Source organism: Hypomesus transpacificus, unplaced genomic scaffold (assembly GCF_021917145.1).
Source record: "Hypomesus transpacificus isolate Combined female unplaced genomic scaffold, fHypTra1 scaffold_142, whole genome shotgun sequence".
NCBI lineage: Eukaryota > Metazoa > Chordata > Actinopteri > Osmeriformes > Osmeridae > Hypomesus > Hypomesus transpacificus.
In genome coordinates, this window is record NW_025813714.1 from 110412 (window position 1) to 134981 (window position 24570).

The 24570-nt window shown below is 41.2% G+C and overlaps 1 protein-coding gene across 15 annotated transcripts in view; it reads right to left on the minus strand.

Moving 5' to 3' along the window:
- Positions 1–662: 662 nt before the first annotated feature.
- nrg1 (neuregulin 1) overlaps positions 663–24570 on the minus strand; it is a 220875-nt gene continuing 196967 nt past the window's right edge. For 5 of the 15 annotated variants that reach the window (XM_047051214.1, XM_047051222.1, XM_047051225.1 and 2 more), the window contains 7 exons: positions 19401–19459; positions 17145–17168; positions 15727–15829; positions 15407–15524; positions 15157–15287; positions 13633–13833; positions 663–3776 (listed from right to left, as the gene is read on the minus strand). In XM_047051214.1, coding sequence (XP_046907170.1) covers positions 3095–3776; positions 13633–13833; positions 15157–15287; positions 15407–15524; positions 15727–15829; positions 17145–17168; positions 19401–19459 — 1318 coding nt within the window. In that variant the 3' untranslated portion in view covers positions 663–3094. Of the gene's footprint in view, positions 3777–13632; positions 14591–15156; positions 15288–15406; positions 15525–15726; positions 15830–17144; positions 17169–19400; positions 19460–19998; positions 20067–24570 lie in introns of those variants that run through there. The other 10 variants (XM_047051216.1, XM_047051221.1, XM_047051228.1 and 7 more) reach the window with 9 other exon arrangements.

The window sequence follows — 24570 nt, forward strand, 5'->3', positions numbered from 1 at the left end:
TGGCTGTGATTGGTCCGTAATAAGAACCGCTTGCATCGGGGGTGGGGGCGGGGTTGCCGTGACCAACAAGAGAACAGAATCCTTTGACCGCCATTGTTGTAAGTTTTTACAATTCATATTTCAGCTGAACAGTACATGTAAATCAGCATCTGAATTAAAATGTGACGAGAAATGGGCAGTGCGGTTGCTGAAAATGTGCTCATTTTATTGATGAAACGGCTAATTTGTACATTTGCTCTGACTTTTCGATAACCTAGCTAGCATCGCAGTGCAGCGCCACCTACTGTTCTGGCGGTGAATGGCTTTCAGCACGCAGAGCCGTCGGAGTAGTATAAATTCAACCAACCCATCCGACTCCGTGCGTCTTTCCGTAACGGAGTTGGAGAAGAATAAATCGGCCTTTAGAAAATTCAGGAGGTGCACGTCAATCTCTCCGTGGCTCTCCGAGGGCTGACGGAGAGCTCGTAGAGGGCGTTCCACAGAGACGAGGGCGTTCCCATGTGTCCTTTTTTCGAAAAACGCAGAATCATATAATCGGCCTTTAGATGTCATGTTCCCCCTGGGCAAGTGCCCATGCCCTAATGGTTAATCTGGCCTTGATTATACCCATCTGTGCTCACCCAGCTATTCTGACGATTGCTAACAAATTGATTAAACAAAAATGTTGTTATCACCTTTATTTGACTTTTTTTGTTGTTACTGTTTTCATACCTGGGTACTGTACAGTATCAGCACAATTTTAGTCATCTTGAAGTCACATTGTTTTTGAGACATACACGTGCTGAAAAGGAAACTGTATGGTGTAGGTTTTGGCAAAGGCTGAGGTAAAGCTCAAGCACAAAAATTTATTTAATATTTCAAATAAAAACCTAAAGCACTAAAGGTTTTCATGAATTATTTACAGAAATTGAAGACACACCTTGGTTTTAAAGCAATGCATCATGGGGTATGCCAGGCTAAAGCTTGACACAAGATATTCTAGTTATTAGTCAACTAAATAATCACTACCCATAATTGCACTAGTTTTTAATTTCTATGTATGCATGTTATAATCATTCCAATTATTTATAGTGTTGAATAACAGGTTTGGTTACCAAAGGTAGCGTAGTTGACCCCACACTGAAGACAAGAGCATATAAAGGCAAATTGGGACAGAAAAACACAGCACATACAAAAGTTATAAATTCAAAATAACCTAAATTTTTCAACGCTGATTCAAATATATAATATATAATTAAATTACAACATAAGGCCCACAAAATAAATAAACAATAAATAAATAAATAACATAAATACAAAATTATTTTAATTTCCTTTGGGCCATTGTAAAACTTAAGGGGCAAAAATGCCTCGTAATGAGAAGACTGGGACAGAGTCTGATTAAAATGTGTACGTTTTTGTTTTTTACCATTGTAATATATTGGTTGAAATGCCACAAAAAAATATATGTTTGGAAAGAAAACGTGTTTTGTTCATATTTATTGTGGTTATCAATCAACAGTGACAGTCTGAGTTCATGTATTCTATGACTTGACGTATCCTTGGGATATAATATATGAAAACAAAACAGGTAAATGTTTAGGATATTACACATAACTTTTACACAAACGTGGCTAAACAAAATGCATACAAACACAAAAAGAACACTTTGGATATTGTAACGTGAAATCTGGAAAGACAAATATAAGACAACTATAAACACTTAAGACTTTTACTACCTGTATTGTATCCTAAAATGGTTCTATACTGTATCTTCAATCCCCACAATGCATTACTTACAAACCCATAGATGTGTTGACAAAGTGAGCCATATATTCATATTGTTCATTCATCATTTCCCTTCTATTTAGACTTAAATATAGGTTATTTAGTGGCAACTAATGGCATTTAATACGGTGCTTCTAGTGTGAAAAAAAGGATCAAACACCAATTGATGGTATTTTACACAGACAGCCATGAGACAATAGTGTGATCCAAATCCATCAGGAAAGTCTGTACCTAACCTCTTTATTATCTTATTCAAGAACTATTGTAGCAAACAATGTGTAGCAAATTAAAATATGTGTAGCAACATCAGCATTTCTTTTTACTTTGAGAGGTAAACACTTAAGTCATACGCGGATGAATTCCACATAACTGAAAACAAATAAGCATTGACAGATTCCAGAATATATTGTTGTATGGGTCTGTCAGAAAAGTTGAAAATTTAACCTTTTATCCTGTATAAAAATAATAATGTGTTCAACATTCCATGTGTAGAGAGAAGCTACTCCTAAGTTAACTCTAGGCTTACATAAATACACTGGACCCTTATCTTAGTTGACCTGGGGGAGGGGGAGCATTTGTTATAGACTAAGAATAGAGGATGTTTGGGAGCTTATGTGTTTAAAGGAGATAGGAGCTTCTATGACACCAGACCCAGAGATTCAGCTTCTTTTGTGTTTCAACTAGGGTTGATGACGAAAACGCACACGCACACGTGCGCGCAAGATCTATGCAAGGGAGACAATGAAAGGAGAGCCATGTGACAGTTGCACGCCTGTGTATGAACCTATGACTGGAAAGCGGTTTCGTTTAAATGGTTAACTAGCACACAAGCTAACAGACAACATTGTATCACAATGATTTTGTCTCCCTGCAAGCCGGCCGCAAGCAATAAACTTTCTTGACTTCTTCACCGACTGACTGCAATACTTGATAAAGATTAATATTTCTGACAGGATCTTACCGTGAGTACTATCTTTTCTAGTAGAAATGTCAAGTGGAAGATGAAAGTCATGAATATATGGCCCAGTGATGCAGTTCCCTTAGGCACACCATACTGAAATTAAAGGCACCGTTGATCATTTTATCCACTGAAATACTGTGACCCATTTCTACATACTATGTGTATGGCACTCTTCCATGATGTGAACAAATTTGTAATTTTTTTTATTTTTTATAAAACCTTATTTACGACATCGCTAAAATAACAGTTTTTATTCATTTTTAAAATGATTTCCCCCTATGTAATTGATAGAAAATAAAGGTATGGTAGTGACTCTGTATTCTTTTGATCGATTTAAGTATTTCTAAGCCATATCTAATTTTCACTTCACACAGCAATTGGATCTTGGTTTACGATGACACAGGACAATCTGGCTTGCAGGTCATCCTGTGGGGAAAGTTGTAGGGCTGGGTTAGTCCTGCTGCTGTCTGTGGGCCTGAGGGCAGTATCCAGAGTCACAGCCACAGGGATCTGTATGCTCAGGAAGGGTGTGTCTTCTCCCACACGCTCATCCTCTGTCTCACTTTCTGAACTACCACAACTGCTGCTGTTGGACTCCATTTTGTGGTCCACGTGGCCATTTGCCATTGTTCTTTTTGCTCTCTGGCCGTTGTTGTTGTTGGTTTTTTCCAGTTTCTTTGGAATACTCTGCGCAGGAAAATAGGCCATGTTAATGGTGGTGGTCACATACTCCTGTGTGGACTCATATTTATCATGCTCAACAATCCTGGGTGGGGGGCTGTGGGTCTCATGGCCGTGGTTATAGTGAGCAGAGATCCTCTTGTATTGACTGTGGTCTTCGCGTGTCAAATTTTCTTTAGATCTTGGAGGGATGGCAAAAAGCAGGGGGCGTTCCTCCTCGCCTGAGGGGCTGACTGCCACAGAGGGAACAGAGGTAGCCAGGCTGGACAATGGTGCTGACACCTCGGAGGGAGGAGACCCTGGGGTAACAGGGGATGCAATATCCACCGGAGGCGAACAGTTTGGGCTCGTCATGGTTGAGATGTATCTGCAAAATATGAAACCAGAAAGGTTTACAGTGTCTCCCACAGAATTAGATTTTATTTGTAGTGGTAAGCAGGGGCTGAGCCAGATGTTACAACATTAGGGGTTTATCCCAAACATTGGCCCTAGTATTGTTTTGATGCAAGTATAGATATGGTATTCAACAAGTAATGCTTGCGCGCAGCACAATTTATTTTGCGTTAATTTGGGCGTCATTTTTGTTGTTGAGCTTTATGTAATCTAAACATTACATTGGACTCATATTGTGAGTTGCCAAATGTGTTTAACCATGAATATTATGATATTTAACTTCAATGTATCAGTTTTGTACACATTTGTGAATAGAATTATGATACTAAGGCCCAATCCCAATGTCCCCCCAAACCCTAACCACCTATTCACACCAGACGTGTCTGCATGTCGGTTACATGTCTGAGCTGATTGCGGCTGATCGCGGCCACTCTAGTCAATGGTGCAGTTCACACCAAACACGCCATGTTACAGAAGCATCCTAGACGCGACACTCCGCGCAGCTTCACAAGAGATAGGTAGCTTTTCTATTTTAGACAGGCGTCGCATCCAAGCCGTAAGGTAAAATACAAAATGTAAAAAGGGAAAAATCAGGGGCCTGTTCTAAACGGTAAAGTAACATGCCTTAAGTGACATGCCTTAAATTTGCTTTATGGAACATACTGGTTTGTTTACTGATAAGGAGGTTATTCTGAAGAAGGCAAGCCGGAAGGAGTTTGACTTTGGTTTATTAGTCGAGCGCCTGGAAGTGGTCGTAAATTACATTAAAGTCCCAGTTCGTACATGATTTGCCTCACAGTCTCCTAACTGTCTGGGCTGTGTGCTATATTCTGCTCAGAGGGGGCCTCGCTGCAGGACCTCTTGACCTTACAGATACTTAAGCTGTACATGTACACAGAAAATCTGCCTTACATTTACCGTTCTTCTTCTTTCTTGTCTTAGGAGACGGGTTTGCCGGGATTTTTTTCTTGCTTCCGGGCTTCTCCTGGTAACCCTTGTGTTTCATGTGAATTGTGGGTAATTTTCTTAGCTAAAGTCTGCAAAAATGCAGACTCACAAAAAGGGTGCATAAAGGGCTCAAAATGCCTGCCAAAGACCCCTTGCACACCTGACGATTTGACTGTGGGACAGCCCTAAGCCCTCACAGACTTAGCGAGAACGGGCCTCAAAGTCTGTGAGGGTGGGATTGGGCCTAACCAGTGCTCGAAGTGGGCCGGTACTCACCGGCACGCAGTACTGGCACTTCTAAATTTTACTAGGGATGCACCGAATCCAGGATTCGGTTTCGTCCGAATATTGGGCTTTTTGACAGGGTTTGGATTCGTCCGAACCTTCATTCTTTTCACCGAATCCAAACTTTACGCGCGCTACGCTGGTTGACATAATGACACTGCCGTTGATTAAGGGGAAGGTTTTTATGTAGGTGGACTGTTCAATGCAGTAGGCTGAGAGAAAGTGAAAATGGAACTTATGAGCAGAAAAAGTGTTGTTTGGCAGTACTTTCAGTCAAAAGAAGGCGATTCAAGTTGAGCTACATGTTCAATTTGCAATGACGATTTGTCTCGCGGTGGCAAGGACCCTAAACAATACACAACATATCTGCTGTTTAAACATTTGCGTATGAAACATCCGAAAGAAATTCAAGAAATCTAAAAGGCTATTATTTTTTATATAGATTGGATCTTGAGATAGGGTTAACATAGGCACATGGTATTTGTCAAAATAGTTTTTCCCACTTGTCTTCCTGGCATAACATTGCCTATTCTTTTTTTTTTTACAAAAAAATACACTGCTGTGGATGTTGTTTACTTCAATACTGTGTTTACTGTGTTAATGGACTGAAGATGGGAGTAGGATTCGGCATTCGGATTCGACCGAATCTTAACCAGCGGATTAGGTATTCGGCCGAACCCCAAAAATCTGGATTCGGTGCATCCCTACATTTTTCTCTTAAGGCCGATTTAGGGTTCTCCGTTTTCGAAAAAAACAGACACATGGGAACGCCTTCATCTACGTGGAACGCCCTCGGAGAGCCCGACGTGAACCTCCTGAATTTTCTAACTATCAGTCGTAATTTTAGATAGTTACGGATACCCCCTTGGCTGTGATTGGTCAGTATTAAGAACCACTTGCGTCAGGGGCGGGGTTGCCGTGATAAACAGGATGAACAGAATCCTTTGACCGCCATTGCTGTAAGTTTTTACAATTCATATTTCAGCAAAACAGTAAATGTAAATCAGCATCTGAATAAAAATGTGACGAGAAATGGGCAGTGTAGTGCTGAAAATGTGCGTATTTTATTGATGAAACGGCTAACACTCGACCACGACTTCCACACAAAGATGGTTTCCTAAGGTCGTCTTTGACAAAAAACCGTTGCGCCACCTACTCTTCTGGCGGTGAATTGTTTTTAGCACCCACAGCCAACGGAGGACCATAAACGAAGTCTATCCGTCCGTATATGTCCATATCTGTCTGCCCGCCCATCCGTAAATGGAGTCGGAGTAGCATATTGCTGCCTTTAAGCGTACCGGTACTCAAGAAAAGGAGATGCCTGAGTAAAACAGATTTTTCACTGCTGCTTTCAAACTTAGAAACTAAACAACTTTAGTTCGTAAGTCATTATGTTAGCCTGGCTTCAGAAAGGCACTAGGAGAAGAGGACTGGCCATCGGGAGCACCGGGAGAAAAATAACGATGGAAAACCAGGCTAAGACATGTAGGGTGGGGCTGAAAAGTTTTGCCAAAAAGACATCACCTTCACTAGACAACGTTTTACCAATTAAAAAACGGCAATGTTTATTTTACACAAAGCTCAAAAAACTATTTTGCGCTCAAATAAAGGCCAAAAAAGTTGTCTTGTGCACTACACACGCTCGCATGAAGTATCGAACTCCCAAACTAGCATCATTACATTACATTTACATTTAGTCATTTAGCAGACGCTCTTATCCAGAGCGACTTACAGTAAGTACAGGGACATTCCCCCGAGGCAAATTGGGTGAAGTGCCTTGCCCAAGGACACAACATCATTTGGCTCGGCCGGGAATCGAACTGGCGACCTTCAGATTACTAGCCCGCGTCCCTAACCGCTCAGCCACCTGACTCCACCTCAGCATCACATCAAACACAGATTATGCATGCATTAGCAGGGCAGCTGTGGTGGTGTATACGGGGTCCGGTTCTGGCGGGCCGGTCTGGATCAAAGTCCAGGGCCTATTTTTACGCCCAGTCCGTCCCTGCCGCCCCGCAACATTAAGCCATCCCCCAGCACCCCCCTGATAAAATATGTTCCCGCGGCTATGGACTTATGTTGGTAATAAATAGGCTAACAATAACTCCAAGTTTTGTTTTTCACTGTAGAAATCTCAAATGTCATAATGATTTGCCAATGCAAGAGAGTACCGTCACGTTTTTTTTCCCCACTTCAAGCACCGGTGTAACCGTTCGTAAACTCTGGATTGATTCTCCGGCCATCTTCTCTGAGGGAAAAACCCGTTGATTCAGAGCATGCACGGAGACAGGGGGCTATTAACAGACGGGTCCGTTGTAGTGAGAGAGAGAGAACGCAAGCGGGGCAAGAAGGGGCGAATAATCAATGAGCTGCGCGCACCTCTACAATGAATTATTTTGTTGCAGTGTTAAACAGTAAAAAAATAAAACACACCTGATTCAAATGAATGGTCGTTAGCAGGTTTCTGCATAACTAGATAACGACCCATTCATTGGAATCAGGTGTGTTGGAGCAGGGAAACATCTAAAACATGCAGGGCAGGGAGGCCCGAGGACCAGGATTGGGAACCCCTGCACTAGTGTATTCATGTTTTCCAATTTTATATATTTTTTTGACGTTTTCCACCATTCATTGCCATTAAGGTACTTTGTATTTGTTCAGTGCTTTTGGACCAGCTAAAACTCTGAAGTTTAAGTGTAGTTGCGCATTTTCTCAATTTAGGCCAGTCATGTCATTTGAACATTGTGCTAGCTCTGGGAGATATGGCAAAACATTTTTTCCCTTTGTTGTTTACTATTGATTGATGTTCATAATTATCACAATATATATTTAATAATTATGCTCCATTACAGTTTTAGAAGTATTTTCCAAAACTCTAAAACCAGAAGGTGAATTAGCATGCTTACTACCAGCTGTACAGCTTAGGTTTGAATCCCAATACTCCCCCTTAACCCTTCCCCTGACCCCTAGCCCTTACTTTTGCGCGCTCACGTGAGAGCTAGTGGTGTCCCAATACTCTTTTTGAGCTAGGGGTAGGGTTAAGACGAAGGGGTATACACCCCTTAAAACCAATTAAGATCGGGAGCTTACTTGAAACCTAGGCCTATGTGAATACTGCGCGACCGGCAACAATGGCGGCCAGATCATCCAGAGTCAGATAAATGTTATATTTTCGGCTTAATTAATTGATAAATAATTTATGACAGTCTAGTTTTGTGCTATACACAGTCCTGTACATATATATTTGCAACCATTTTCCTAATTGAAAAGTTAAAAAAAATCGCTAGTTTGCTACGCTAATGTTACAATTCTGATTTGCACAACAGTCCCGCATTTCTCTGACTAGCATGTCTACAGTTTTAAGTGAACTCCATTAGCAGTGAATTTCGTTTTATATCAGTGCATAACACTACTTGCTTTAGAGATATCGATACGTGCTAGATGACGTACCCGTAACCAAGTGGCGTCCCATTTCTTAGGGATATGTAGCCCTTACCTCTCAGTTGAGGGCCAAGGGCTAGGGGTAAACTAAGGGCTAGGGGTAAGGGGTAAGGGGGAGTATTGGGATTCAGCCTTACACTACTGTTATCTGACATTATCAGCATGTGCACATATACTAATAATGTGTGTCAAAATTAGTCTCATTCCCGATTAGGGCTGCAACGATTAGTCGACGTTATCGACAACGTCGACTCGACAGTAAAACATTGTCGACAAAAATTTCTGTTGTCGACAAATCGTTTGATCTCATAGGACCTATTTTAAGTGCCTGCAATAACGGGATTTGACCAGTGCGGCGTTGTAGCGCTAGACTAATGCAGCCCTCCCGTATGATATCCAATAGAAGAAACAGCGATAAACATTTTAGGGTGTGCACGGGCTTGAAAACTTATTGTGTGGGAAATTTTCACCAGAGATCCAACAAAAAATACTGTAATATGTAATGTGTGTAAGGCGGAACTTGTTTTCTATGGTAGAACAACGTGTATGCATGAACATTTAAAACGAAAGCATCCCCGCACGAGAGGAGATTGAAACGGCAGGAGGTGAGTGTGCTCAAGCTGGATGGCTAGTTAGCTACACCAGTTGATAATAACGAATTACGCAGTATTTCACCGATACTAACACCGTAGCAACATGTCCACAGACAGCTGTTAGACAGTTCAGTGTATACGACCATTGTAATGAGACAAACAAAAAGCCAGTCCAGAAATTTTACTGTTACTCACTGTTTTTCATTGAACAGAACCCTGTTGTCTTACAAGAGATTTGTTTACATTCCTACTTTTTTTGTCTGCAATACAACAGACTTGTTTTTGTTTATTTAACTTTTATACACAAAGCAACATGATTGAAACAATGCTTAGAGTGCATTTTTGATGGTTGGACACAATTGGACAAAAAGAGATGTAATAGCCTGTTCAGTTGGCTCAAAGTGCAATACATATATTTTTTTCAAAAGCTGAAGTGATTTCTTGGTTTTATTTATTAGTTAGAATAACTATAGGGAGTCAGATGGCTGAGCGGTGAGGGAGTCGGGCTAGTAATCAGAAGGTTGCAGGAAGGTTGCCGTGCCACATGATGTTGTGTCCTTGGGCAACGCACTTCACCCTACTTGCCTCGGGGGGAATGTCCCTGTACTTACTGTGAGTTGCTCTGGATAAGAGCGTCTGCTAAATGACTAAATGTAAATGTAAACTATAATTCAATGTTTTAACAAATTGCAAAAGCTGAATAATCGTTCAAAGCTTTCTGATTAATCAATGAAAAAAAAAAAAGATGATTATTCGACTAATCGATCTAATAATTGTAGATTAATCGATTATCAAAATAATTGTTTGTTGCAGCCCTATTCCCGATTGCATTCAGGTTTATGTGGCAAAATCATAGACCTATATAAAGGTAGGCCAAGCAAAGTAGCTCTTTCAAGATGGTGCCCTGTTAATTTCCATGGAAAGTTCTCAGTGACACAGTGAAGCAAGCAAGGGCGAGAAACAGACTCGGCCATCTTTGAACGTCTGGCTCATCCGTTTTTTTCCGTAATGACGTTTATTACAAAATGTTTAAATCTGCTTTAAAATAACGGGAATAAACTCTATATTAAACTTTCATATGTGTGCAAAACTGGCTACTGCAGGGCAGACAACTGAAGATGATCCAAACCTTTCTCCCTGTGCCGTCTGTGCCAGGTAAATCAGTGATCGGCTAATGTTCCCTTTTAAGCTTGTGCCCTGTTCGTACCCGCAAGCGTTCCAGGCAACTCTTCTTGACGTAAGAAAATAAACGCGGTGCTAGTTTACCATTTCAGATGGGTTTGAAACTCAGCATTAATCTGCAAAAATTATTCTATGACAAAGCTAGTAGTTCGAACCAGGTTCGAGAACAGATTTGTTTTTTTGGGGGGAGGAGATAGTTTTGGATATGTTGACCTGAGTTAGTAGAATAAAATCGCCAGAACGTGCCAGCTACTAAATCGGAAATGCAATCCAACCAAGATCCACCAGGGCCTTTACCTCAAGTCGAGGAACAAGGGGTGGGTGCCTTGGCGAAATATGTACCCAGTGTTTCCTCTATGTTGATTTGGCCCGCCACGGCAACATTTCTGCCGCCACTGTATCAGAAATAGGGCTGTACAAAAATTTTGTCAGTCTATCTGCCGTTATTGTTAGAGTGCATGTCAGAGAATGGCACGGACACGCGCTTCACAGCGCAGTTGAGATGTGTGCGTCCTTGAGAACAGTAATTGTCAGTTCATTTAAGCCTGTTATTGTATTAGTCTATAGTTCTTGCATATTTAAATTAGTTTGTTTCCTTCCCCTGCTAGCAAAATTGCACGTCTGTTGATTCGATAGTGATTGTTGCCGTTGCTCACGTTTGAATTTTTGGTGCATTATTATGCTGAAGTAGTTTTAATGAATAAATACCACTGAATAAATACCACTACCACTGCTACGCTGACGACACGCAGCTGTACCTATCGTTCCCCCCCGACCGATCCGGGGATCTCAGCTAGGATTGAGGCCTGCCTCGCAGACATCTCTGCCTGGATGACCGAGCACCATCTCCAGCTGAACCTCGCCAAAACAGAACTTCTCATCATCCCGGCTAAACCCTCCATCTCCCATGATCTGTCAATCTCCCTGGGATCTGCGACGGTGACCCCTTCATCCTCTGCCAGGAACCTTGGGGTTACCATGGATGACGAGCTCTCCCTCACGGCCCACATTGCCGCAGTCTCCCGGTCTTGTAGATTCACCCTCTACAACATCCAGAAGATCAGGAGATACCTGTCTGAGCACTCCACCCAGCTGCTAGTCCAAGCAATGGTCCTCTCCAAGTTGGACTACTGCAACTCACTGCTCGCTGGTCTCCCAGCATGTGCAACCCGCCCTCTTCAGAGGATTCAGAACGCAGCGGCCCGCCTGGTCTACAATCTTCCCAGACGCTCCTATGTTACCCCGCTCCTCATCTCTCTCCACTGGATACCCATCAACGCCCGTATCAGATTCAAGACCCTGGTACTGACCTTCCGAGCAGTGAACGGGACTGCACCGACTACATCAAGTCTCTCCTGCAACCTTACACCCCCACCCGTCACCTACGGTCTTCCTCAGACAACCGCCTGGTGGTCCCACCGCTCAAGACTGCCAGGTCCCAACACAAGCTCTTCTCCCGCCTGGCCCCCCAATGGTGGAATTAGCTCCCCACCTCCATCAGGGACACCGACTGTCTCCCCAACTTCAAGAAAAGGCTCAAGACGCACTTGTTCCGGGAGTACAACGGCACTTAGGAATGCTTGGCTAGACCTGTTGTTAGTTTCCTCCAGGATCACAATGACTCTTATTGAGTGACTTGTTGCTCTTGTAGGTTAGTCATAACGAAGTTAAGTCTTGTACTCGCTGTGAAATATTTTACTATTGATTGTTCTTCCACAGGTACAGTCCTGCACTTTTTGTGGTTCATGTTGTTTTAATTTGTAAACTTGTATAACCGCATGCTCTTATGGATCTTCCCTTTTGGCACTTGTTTAGTTTTTTCACAATGTATGCTTCATGTTTTGGCTGCTTGCAATGTTTGGGACGACTTCGTTGTTATGATCAGTGACCTATGCTCTTTTGTAAAGCTCTCTCTTGGAAGTCGCTTTGGATAAAAGCGTCTGCTAAATGCATAAATGTAAATAGTGGGTATATTGTTATTATTTGCTACAGAATGCTTAGCCTATAAAGATCAAATGAAGCAGACAGTGTACATGCTTCCGAGTGACCTACTTTAATCGATAGGCTAGGCCACTGACCATTTACAATAAGTTGTTACGTCAATTATTAATTGACCGTTCCCGAAACTCCTCCCTAGAATGGCCCTCGTCCAATCGTACCTTAGCAACCACTACTAAGAGAAGAAGGTCCGTCAAGCTTTGACTCAGAAGCAACATGGTTAAACGGTGTGCCTATGGGACGTGTCAATCGGATACTAGATATCCCAAGGGTTTAGAGGGAGGTGTGGTATTTTTTCCATTTGTAAAGCCGAAGACTCAAGAGGGAAGGTGCCGGCGGTGGATAAAAACAGTGTGGGATACCCCACTCCCAACTTAATTTAGAGAACATCACCAAACACACATAGCATATGTCTGTAGGTAGGTAGCTAGCGTAAGCTGCTAGCAAACGATATCTAAGATGTTAGTTGAGAGAACATTCCCAAACAGTTAAGGTTCATGTAAACTAGTATTATTACCACTACTAGTGCATAACTACTCACTTCAACAAATGTGTTCATGTTAAAATTGGACAGACCTGCTCCCACAAAAATTCTAGAGGAAACACTGTGTACCACCAGTGTGCTAGCTAGTTATCCCCTCCTGCTGCAACAGCCATGTTCACGTGCCACCTAGTCCTGTGGACATGTTCTTCTGATATCTCTAGCTTTGACTTTCAAAGCATCCGCAGTGTCAACTTCAGTTTGACTGTTAAACGTTTGACTGTTCATGTTATTTTTATAGGTAGAGGAAAACGGTAAAAAAAAGAACTATAGAAAATCCAAAGCACAAATATATAATCGTTATCTTGGAAGACAAAAATATTTAAAACTTGTGGCATTTTTACCTTTTTTTATTATTGATTTCTGACAGAGATAGTGTTTGGAGAGGACAGACAATGTGGGAAGAGAAAGGGGATGACACGCAGTAAAGGTCCTGGGCCAGATTCTTACCCAGGCCACCGCAGTAAGGCCTCAGCCTACATGGTGCACACATTAGTCCAGTGAGCTCCCATTTTTTTGTAATATTTATCAAGGTCATTTTATCGGCATGCCCCCACGATGTGAACAGATTGGCTCTCATTGAGCAACTTTTGCATTTTCGGTTCAGTCCAAATGAAATAGCATACCCATTATTTTACCCTCACAAGTGTCATTTGTAAATGCAAAGTAAAAATGATTTGAGTAAACTTTCTTTTTAAATGGACACCAAGAGGGGAAAAGGCTTTGATGCGTTAATCTATGTGTCTGACAGCTAATTAATCATCTTAACACCCCTTGTACTGTACTTGCTTGAGGAAAAGACTGTTGTAGATAAGGGCGTGACACCATTAATGTTCTACTACCTCTCGCTGTATGGTGAGTCTCTGCAGGAGCCCGGAGAGTGTCTCAAGTTCTTTAGGTAGGCACTCAGGTCTCTGGCGCCACCCGTGGCATTCAGACGACCCCGGCGGCTCGGTGTAGCGTGCAGACTGCTCTCGACCGATGACATCACTAAGATGGCCCGACTGTCGGAGAGAACACTCCCGCTTTGGCCATTACTCCAGCTGCAGACACAGTCCAAAGGGGAATGGGTTCTCTTAAATGGTTACTGGGCCCAGACAGTGATAAAAGTTGTGCACAAAGAACATTTTGTTACGTTACAGACACATACAATACGATTACAAAATGGATACAATAAATTTTCCTCAAAATTCAACACAATATCCCATAATGACAAAGTGAAAAAGGTTTGTTTAATAATCTCAGCAGCACTCCACCAATCAGTCTTGTATGGTAGAGTTGCCAGACGGAAGCCACTCCTCAGTAAAAGGCACATGACAGCCCGCTTGGAGTTTGCCAATAGGCACCTGAAGGACTGTCAGACTTTGAGTACCTTAATTATCTGGTCTGATGAAACAAAGATTGAACTGTTTGGCCTGAATGCCAAGCTTCATTTCTGTAGGAAACCAGACACTGCCCATCACCTGGCCAGTACCATATTTACAGTGAATCATGGTGATGGCAGCATCATGCTGTGGGGATGTTTTTTAGCAGCAGGAACTGGGAGACTAGTTAGGATCAAGGGAAAGATGAATGCAGCAATGTACTTAGACATCCTTTATGAAAACCGACTCCTTCATTTTCCAACAGGACAACGACACTAAGTACACAGCCAAGATAACAAAGGAGTGACAACTCTGTGAAAGTCCCGGAGTGGCCCAGCCAGAGCCCTGTCTTGAACCCGATTGAACATCTATGGAGAGATCTGAAAATGACCGTGCACCGACTATTCCCATCCCACCTGATGGAGCTTGAGAGGTCCTGCAAAGAAGAAAAATAGGTGTGCCAAGCTTGTAGCATTGTACTCCAAAAGACGTGAGGCTGTAATGGCTGCCAAAGGTGCTGTAACAAAGTATTGAGCAAAGGCTGAATACTTATGTACATGTTACTTTTTCATTCTTAATTTTTGTAAATCTATAATAAATATGAAACACTGTCATTATTGGGTATTGTGTGAACAATTTAATACATTTTGGAATAAGGCTGTAACATAACAAAATGAGGAAAAAGTGAAGCGCTGTAAGTACTTTCTGGATGCACTGTCCATGTAGATCCCAGCATTGATTCATTTGATTATAAATGGAGGTAAAAAGCTAAGATTACAAGCGAAAGAGCTAAACAATTTTTTTTTTAAAAGCAATTATGTGTTCTGACAGATCTGACACAAAAGGAAATAAAAGATCATCGTATCCTGTAAATGGTCCTTTATCTTAGGGACATGAACAGAACCACTTCTGAGCCAAGGCTCATCCTTTTCTTAAAGTAGTTGACTATCAAAAAGGACAACATCATAAAAATATAAAATCTTATTTAAAGTATTTGTTTACCTTTGACTGGTGGTGTGAGTGACCATTGGTGATTGATGAGCTGATGACGTATATTGGCTTGTGGAGAAGGATGTTTCCGTTTCCTTTTCGATTACATTATGCGCAGGCATTGCTTTTTTTGACGTGTACTGCTAAAAAGAGAAGGAAAGACACCAGGGATGTTCCAGGGAATTCTTCTGTCAGCAGCTTTTGCAACACAAATTAAGTTAGCGGATATGGTAAGGTATGACCTAACCAATGAAAAACTTACATTTACAAGCTGAACATTTTCAAGAGGAGTGTTAGGAATTTGAGGTCCATTGGTCATGCTTTTTCTATCATTTCGTAAGCTTTGCCTCAAACGATCATGGAGCTTTTTCCTCTGCTTTCTGTGCATGAAAAGAAGACTGCATGGTGAGACAGACTGCATTCAACCAATCCACAATCTACTGGAACACCATGTTCCGTAAGAAAATATTAGCATGTGCTGACTAAAAAAAATCTTATTTTTTGTAATCAGCTAAGAAATGTTTCATTTTTTTAAAATTAAATATTTTTTATTTGTATGTATTAGCATAAAACATAAATTACTTTGTTTTGCAGTAGGCAACCACACACATGATTCCAACCACTAGGAGTGCAATGCAGATTCCTGTTATAGTTAATACACGTTTCTGATACAGCTCCTCAGCTTCTGGAAAAGAGGACGATGCATTTTTAAAACTTCACAACATGCAGATGTACCCATATGGACCACTAATTCCAAAAATCCAACACAGACAAACAACGGTTTAGATACAGGTTAAACATTTACAGTTACAAACACCGGATGTAACATCATTTTAGTCAGGGATTGGTTGTTACACAGACATAGGAAATCGAATACATTGATCGGAGGAGACAGTTCTGCTGAGTCAAGGTTGACTGGGAGGAAGTGTTAGTTCAAGGTCAGGATCAGTAATCATGATGAGGCAAATTACTGAGAATGCATCCTCTTGCAATGCATTTTAACCACACCATGTCACCCATAAAACAGGTATTGTTCTATAAAACTGGCAGTTATTAGACAGTAAAATTACTACTACGTAAGGTTAATAGTCTTATATTGGTATATTGTTTGTTAACTGGGCCCCAACACCTGAGTCACAATTGTGAGAGGGACATATTAGGTGGTGCTGCATATTAATCCTATTGTAAAAATGATAATGGTAGAAGTTGGAACAAATCTTTCATACATTTCTTCAGTTATGAATATTAAATTATTGCCATTTACTAGTCATGTGTCACGTATCCTGTGAACAAACAATGCTACCAACAGTAATTCTTCTCAATGAAAACATGTTAATTGTTCATGGTTAATCATCATCTTTTAAAAGATACACAACAAAAACACTGCCATCACTGACCAGACAAGGGGCAAACCATGAGATGACGCGAGAACCAAAGAGCCACATTGAAACACAAACAAAATCATGATGAAATCAGAGAGGAGTGGAGAGGTTGACAGTGTCCGGCATAACATGCGAAATGCTGGTTGAAACAGAGGGGATGGGAGATGCAAAGGTAAAAGGCAAAGCAAGAACTGAAGGGATCTGAACATACAGCATAACCACACTATCACCAGCTTTGCGTCATATGAGATACAGAATACTGTTCTCTGATGGGAATATTGGGTCTTAAGTGGTGCAAGTGTTTATTACAGGACTCAGTCTTCGACCAGCGCCTGTAGCTTGTGTGTAAAGGCCAATTTGCCAATACGCTTACACAAATCTCACTCTAAAGATTTAAAATATGTCAGGTGAGGACCAATACTTTGTACATTGGGCAGCAATTACATCATCGGGAATGACATTCGAATGAAGTATAAATTATAAATGTGTAATAAATGTGTTATGCTATGGCTGTATGATCCCTTCATTTGCATTAGGAAATTGGCCAGAGTAGATGGGGAGGCTCAAGCTTCTAATCCTACATCTTCAAAATAGGAAGGAGGAAGGAGCAATTCATACCCATAAATTCAATCCCAAGATGTTCTGCCAGTGCAGAAAGGTGATAAAAAGAAAGAAAGAGTATTTTCAGATGATGTGTTATTCAGAACTACAGTATTTCTCACCAGAATAGCTACTCAGTGTCTAAGGAAGAGAATGGAATGAGAAACAATTGAATTGGTGCTTATGCAATATCAGCTACTTTCTGAACAAGAATGTCCCTAGATGAAACAAGGTAGTTATGGTCAAACTGTATTTTGTAAAACTATAATTTTTCTACTATGGTCTACGGTCATATAACTTCTGTGTGATTTAAACCACAATTATAAAAGTTATCAAATACCTAAATGTATAACAATGCATTACAATGTATCCACCCCCAAAGCACTACTGCAAGGAACTTGCTTGGTGCAGTGGCATGCACATGCTAACACCACTGTCCTTGCATTATCAAAAGTCAGGCCATTCCTAGGCTACTACATGGTCGGTCAAGCAGGATTAAGGCACTAAATACTTTAAAGTAAACACTACAGGACGTCTAAACCTCCTATACAAGCATGCTGTGAGGTGTCATGCATTTTCCATTTTCAACATACACTAATGTAAATCTAAGATCAAAGTCAATATTTCTGTCATACCAAATTCTCATATGTCATTACTCGGCCATGCCTGTTAAATATGTTTAGAGGAATAAACAAAAAAGGAAAACATACTTTTAAATAGATAACACATATTGAATTAGCTAACAAACAACTCTATGTTGTGTCCCATTGATCTTATTTTCAAAAGGAGAAAAAAATAGGAATTAAGTAGTCCATTAATATGTCTGAGATTGTGATCATACATTTATGTTACTATTACGCTTAACACCATGTACACCTCATTTGCTTTGTGAGATTTTGCTGTACAGTTTGCTTTTGCAGAATCATCTCAGGGGCCAGAGCATAGGCTGCATGCTCATGATTAACTTCATAACCCTGCCTCTAGGTCAAACTCTGACTGATCTGATAAAGTAGAAAACTAAGCCCTGTTGGAAGTTTGTCATATGACCACTGAGTTTTAGTGAGCTCAGTGAGGATCAATGATCAACTGGAAAGTCAATCAAAGGATAATCAAAAGACTTATCATGCAGACAATTATGGACAAGTCAAATTCTGGAAAAAAACCTGTGGCTTTAACCAACAAAAAGCCTTGTGGCCTTAACCAACAATACTCATTGCTAGAGGCTTCTTATGTCACTGAGCTGTAAATAATGGTCCTCTGAGCTCCTCTGAACTGCTGATACAGTGGTCTTCACATCTGTCCTCTATGACCCTCAGTTGCGTTCCCAGCCCAAACATTGACAAAAATCCCCCAGTTTTGGCAACCATCAAGCAGGACATTCCAGTATTATTATCACCCCTCCCACCTTGTGTTATGGAGTGTATTTATAAAGTATCAAGGACAGTACTGCGGCTGTCCTTTCCGTCTTTCTGTCTATATCCCTACAACCCTTGCTACTGAGCAGCCTTCTGATGTGTTGCTGGCACTACGCCATTCCTACAATTGCAGTGGTTCATGGACAGGGTGATTGTTCCCAAGGAGATAAGAGACTTATGGGGGAGTACTAGCCAGCAGCGATGAGAGGAGCAGATAGTGACTGCACTCTTTTGATTACTTTCTCAAATGCTGCCAATGTGGAGAGAACAAAAAATACAACTCTGAGTTAGTCTGTTGTAAGTGTTTGATTATTTTCTGTGCCCAATTCAGCTTCGAGATGTGTAGTTGTTTGCCTCTTTTGTGACAAGTAACCTATGGTAATTGAGGTAACTGAACTGGAAGGTTAGTGCATGTCATGGTCATAAAGTGCCTGAGCGGATGAAATTCACCTCTCCTTGAGTTGTCCCTAACATCAAAGAGGTAATTTTAACAGGATCTGTTCAGGTTTTACAGCACCTCTAAAATCCACTATGACCTGACTTCACAGGCGTGTTTTTGCCTTTCAGGTCAATTTGCTCAATTACTGCTCCATAAATCTATCAGCAACTAATCCAACATTGCACAGAATGTAATGTAATAATCATATTTGACAAACTGTACTGCTTTGATATATAACTAAAAGAAACAAGGCAACATTTTGAACATGCGAGAAATAGGTATGGGATACATACATAAGAATTAAGAAAATGCAAAAAACCTATTCTGTCTCAAATCTGACAGGAGATCAAAGCAACAGGAAGTAGCGCTGATTGAGCATGCTCCAATCCAAGCACAGACAGGAAGAGGAAATAGACGTACTGTAAAAGCTGGCCATTACGTAGTTTTGGCAGCGATCACCAGTAAATTCATTTGGGCACCTAAGAAGGAAACAAAAAAGTCACAGAGAGAAGAGAGAAGAAAAGTGAGTTTACACCACAATTCGCATAGACCCACGACGCCCATCACTGGTGTTATCAGGGAGGCCCACCAAGACACCAGTATGTCCCATAAACATTACTCATAGCATGTTTGTGAGCACATAAAGGTACCATCCAAGAGAGAAGTCCCAATCAATGCCCACACAGGCCTTTTTCAACCAATGCTTTGCTCTTGTGTTCTGATTCCAGGAAGGGAGATTAGAGTTGCTGTGAACAGCATGCAGCAACAATTGCCCGATTATCAATGGCTTTTGATACATTTAAAAAAGGTATCATTCACAAGCAGATGAAGATCCTGGTACATGTATGTGTACTGATTAGAACAAAGGAGGTCTTTATACCACATACTCACACACCTGTCCACAACAAATTGTTGGGACAGATGAATTGGCTCTGGTAGAGACAGCGATTGGAACTTTGGAACGGGGATGAAACACCAGCGATAACACGTGGGGTTGGGTTCAGTTTTGTGCACATACGTTTTGGGTTTATGACTCTCACAGGGACATTTTCTTCACATCGTTTCCCAGTGAAGCCAGTCTTGCACCTGAGAGGGGTGGGGGCAGAGAAGGAGTGAGATGCACAACACGGACAGAAACACAGGACACACACAAATTCACAAATGTATGTGAAGTGATGATGACTACACTGATCTATATTATATTATATTTTTCCACTTGCCTAGTTTGTCTACAAAATTTGTACAAAATACATAATACTGCCAACGTTTCTGACTAACCTTAAGAGATTTCCCGATTACTAAAGAGTAATCTGTTATGGAATTTAGGTATCAGTAAGACATGGACTGTACCATATTGTACATGATGCACTGTCTATGAAGTGAGACGCACTTCACACATCCAATTATTTACTGTTGGTCTTTCATTAGAATAGAAAACTCTGGAGGGTTGGGTAATTTAAAAAGGAGAAACATTGTGCCACTGCTTGTTTTTTGGGAAAGAAATGTGCCTTTGTTTTAGCAAGTCTTAGGATGAGGGGGCCAGGAGGCCAAGACATGCCTTTTCAGCTGGGCATCTGGTGACAGATGACAGAGCAGGAGACAGATTTAAACCCTGCTGAAGTTAGAGACTGTGAGGTGGGGAGCAGGGGCTTCACTGCCCAGCCCAGCTGTGGCTCTTACGGTGCGTTCACACTGCAGCGGGGCGGGCAGAGCGGGGCGTCGGCTTCCAATTCATTTTCAATGAAACCAGGCGTTTACGCCCGCGTAGGGCATTGTGGGAAGGCGAGCGGGGCGTCAACGCTCGCGTAGGGCATTGTGGGAAGGCGAGCGGGGCGGCGAAAGTTGGATTTTCTCAACTTTATGTAAATGAGGAGCGTGAAAACGCCAGCGATGGCCAATCAGGTTGGTTTCTTGTTTCTTGTAACGTAGCAACTGTGTCATGGCAAACATTTCTAGGTTTGACAATTTCAAAATGGAAAAGCAACTCATCGTATGTGTATCTTCATACCCAGTATTGTATGATACGTCTATGTTCGATTACAGAGACGTAAACAAAAAAATGATGCCTGGCGCAGGGTTGCTGAGGTTGTCGGCGGCCCTGGTGTGTTTTATTTTGTACTTTAATTCAGTTTCTTCACATTACATAACTTTCTTCTGTGCTAGCTGCATAGTCTAGCTAGCTCACCCGGCACACGATTGACATTCAACACTGAAATGCTGGCTGGCAGCCACTCGCTATCCATACAGTGAATGTGTAGAGGCAAGTCATTGATTTGCAGAGATTTCGAGTAATATAATAAAAGGTTACACATGTCGACGTTTATGTCTGATGCATCTTTTTTTCCAGCCGGAACAGGACCCGTTACATAGGGTGCAGGTGGCATTTCATCTTTCACTCGGCCTAAAAAAAGTGTGGAAAAAGATAACCTATTGTGTGCTGAAGATAAGATCATGTCAGATCTAGAAAGCTTGTCAGATTTTTGCTTAATGTGTGTAAAAGTTGTATTTTGTCTGCACATTTGCCATGACATTATACGAACTACAACAGTGATTTAAGAGAACTACGGCTCTGAATGAATCTGTCTGACACGCCCCCGAGCGTGGTGCACTGTGGGAAGGCCAGCGGTGCAGAGCGGTAAAAAACGGCCCATTGATCTCAGAAGAGATCAATTAAAAAAAAAGGCTTCTTTTTTTATTTTTATTTTTTACATTGATTGGCTAGCTGTTCGGCTGGTTGTAAATTGACTTACATATCAGGAAGCCGATCTCTGTTATAAACATAGGTATGGCTCTGATCTATAATGGAGGAATGTAGCAAAAATACTATTGTTCCAATGCTCTTAAATGTTACTCAATACCGTATTTATTCGGAGAATAAGACGCATTTTCTATAAACCGCACCCCACCTGAATTGGAGCTTTGTGTTTGTAAATCTGAGTATAAACCGCACTGTAATATATACCGCACTTGATACAGGAACAATGATACCAAGCAATGCACGAGTATAGGCGATCTTACAGCATGCCATTGCAACAAACTTCGAAAACAAAAGTAAATGTATTTCTGACGGTCCCCAAAGCGTTTTTCCGTTTTTCAAAATGTTTCCGACACGGTAGCTAGCTAGCTTTAGTTAGCTTCCGGGCTAAATTAGCTAACATAATACTCGTAGCAATGATAATACCATGCTAGTGCTACTTGTTGTTATAATACGGGTGGATGAAATCAAGCATTTTGATTGGTTAAAGTACGTGTTCCAAGCATTCTGATTGGCGTAGTAGGTGACGTAGTAGGTGTCCGTTATCACCCGATAATGGCCATCAGAATTGAGTATTCACCCAGACCATGGTATAATCAAGCAATAAAGTACGAGAGACAGTACTTTATCGTCAATAAAGTACGTGTTCCAGGGTTTGCCTAACAACACCCGTGAACACGTACTTTATAACAAAACTGTCTTTTCACCGTTCTAGATTGTTGCGCTGGCTACTCAAAGTGTCTGAAATAAGTAACCATAACAACAGGGACGGACTCAAAGCCTCCATTTACAATTTTGAAGACCAACAAGCTAACTTGTATTTACAACAATGAGTGACTTCAATATTTATTTTAACCTATTTGAAACATTTTACTTTTCTGAATGTACTGTGTCAGTGTCACGTAACCGCTCATCTCTTGTCCCATTCGCTTTACACCTCGCTAGTTAATCTACTTCAGACAGGCTGCGGCCAACACGACAGTAGCAGCAACTCTACACATGGAAGATTATTTTCATCTTAAAAATCTTGATTTTATTGGGGACAAAGACATGGCTCGATAGCTGGCTAGTCTTGTTATTAAACATTCTGTCAAATCATAGTTACTGTTTGGAGAAAATGTAAACTTTGATGGTCATCTCACATCCATTTGTTATTCAACTTGCTCCACAGGCTGCGGCCGTAGCCTAGAACTAGTATATGGCCGATACTTTGTTCGTGAAAAGCTTGATATTGATTTTGGGACAGTGACATGGCTGGTTAGCTAGCAAATCTTCTTCTCAAACATACTGTAAAATTATATTTACTGTTTGTCAAACGTACACAATGTTATTGCCTTTGAATCTTGCTAGCATAACGTCAGCTTTCGGGCTAATAGCTCAGCCAAAGGAAAGCCGGTGTTGGTTCTATGAGCTGAGCGGACTAGAATTATCAGAGTAGGCTAACGTTAAAAAACATTAGGTTTCTTTAGCAAAACGCCTGAAAACATAAATTTGTGTTTGTTAAAAAAAAGCAAGTGACCATGGTATAAGCGTGATAATGCCCGACGAAGTGTCCAATATCACCTGATAATGGCCTCCACATCGTCCATTATCAGGTGATATTGGACACCTCGTCGGGCATTATCCCTTACTTAACCTTCTCATTAGTACATTTTGAAGCCTGTTTTGTTATAAAACGTTCTACAAGCCACTTCGAAATATAAGCCTCACCACCACAAGAACAATTAAAAGCGGGTTATAAACCGTGGCTTTATTTCCGAAAATTAGATGGAAATCAATGAGAAAGGGAATATTTTTGCAATTGAGTTTGCAATACATTTATAATACATTTACGAGGCAGAAGCATCATCTATCATTGTAGGAGAAACTCCTGCTCTGGCTATGGGGATTTTAGTAAGTCTGGCTGCCACTGAACTGATTCTTTTTTTTCAACTGATTTTTTCCCTGAGAATATATAATGGACATGTGAACACGTTTTTTGTCTTTCTTGTCCTCCCTTTACATGACTGCGTGCTGCATTGCACTTACTGAAAGGGAACAAAACCTCAAAGGGACAGCAGCTTTTTTGTGCTTAGTCACTGAAGTATTTTAGACAAAATTAAATCTCCCAGTGGACGGTAAGAGTCTATGTATTGGATGGCTCCCGGCCAAAGTGTATCCTTGGCAATGTCAAAGCTTGCGGCAGCCACTCAGAGGGAGGAGTTACGGAGTTATTTTCTGTGTCATGCATTTGCTACAAAAGATGCTGTGAAAAAGCAAGGCTTGATGAACATCCCTGTCATGAGACAATGCAGCATCACTATGCAGCATCATTGTAATCCTCTTTGTTCACAATTCTGTTTCAAATGTGAATTCTTCATAAATAATGTATTTGATGAATGATGGGGAATACAGACAACAATACTGATGAAAATATACGCCACCAATCTTTCATTTGAAGCTCCTGTAATATTATGTTCTGTCAATCAGTGTGGATAAAATAATTTGATAAACGAACTGTAATTTAAATACATGAAGGATGTGCAGTGTGTGGTGCCCACATGTTTGCTGGTGCAGCCTATTTTCCCACTTGTGTGAACTCTGTAGAGGCACTCAAGCTCTTCAGAGACTAGCACAAGGGCTAAAGCCACAGAGGGCTGTCAGCACCAGGAAACGCACATCCACCTCATTCTACCTTCATATCATTGTCCTTCTTGTTCCTATCAAAGTTGAACTGCACCGTCAACAGCAAAAGCAATATATAGTGAAAAATCATTTAATCATTCAAATGTCATCCATGTCAACTAAGTTGCTGTATGTTCTTGCAGTTCAAAGTACACAGGAAGGAAATCTCAT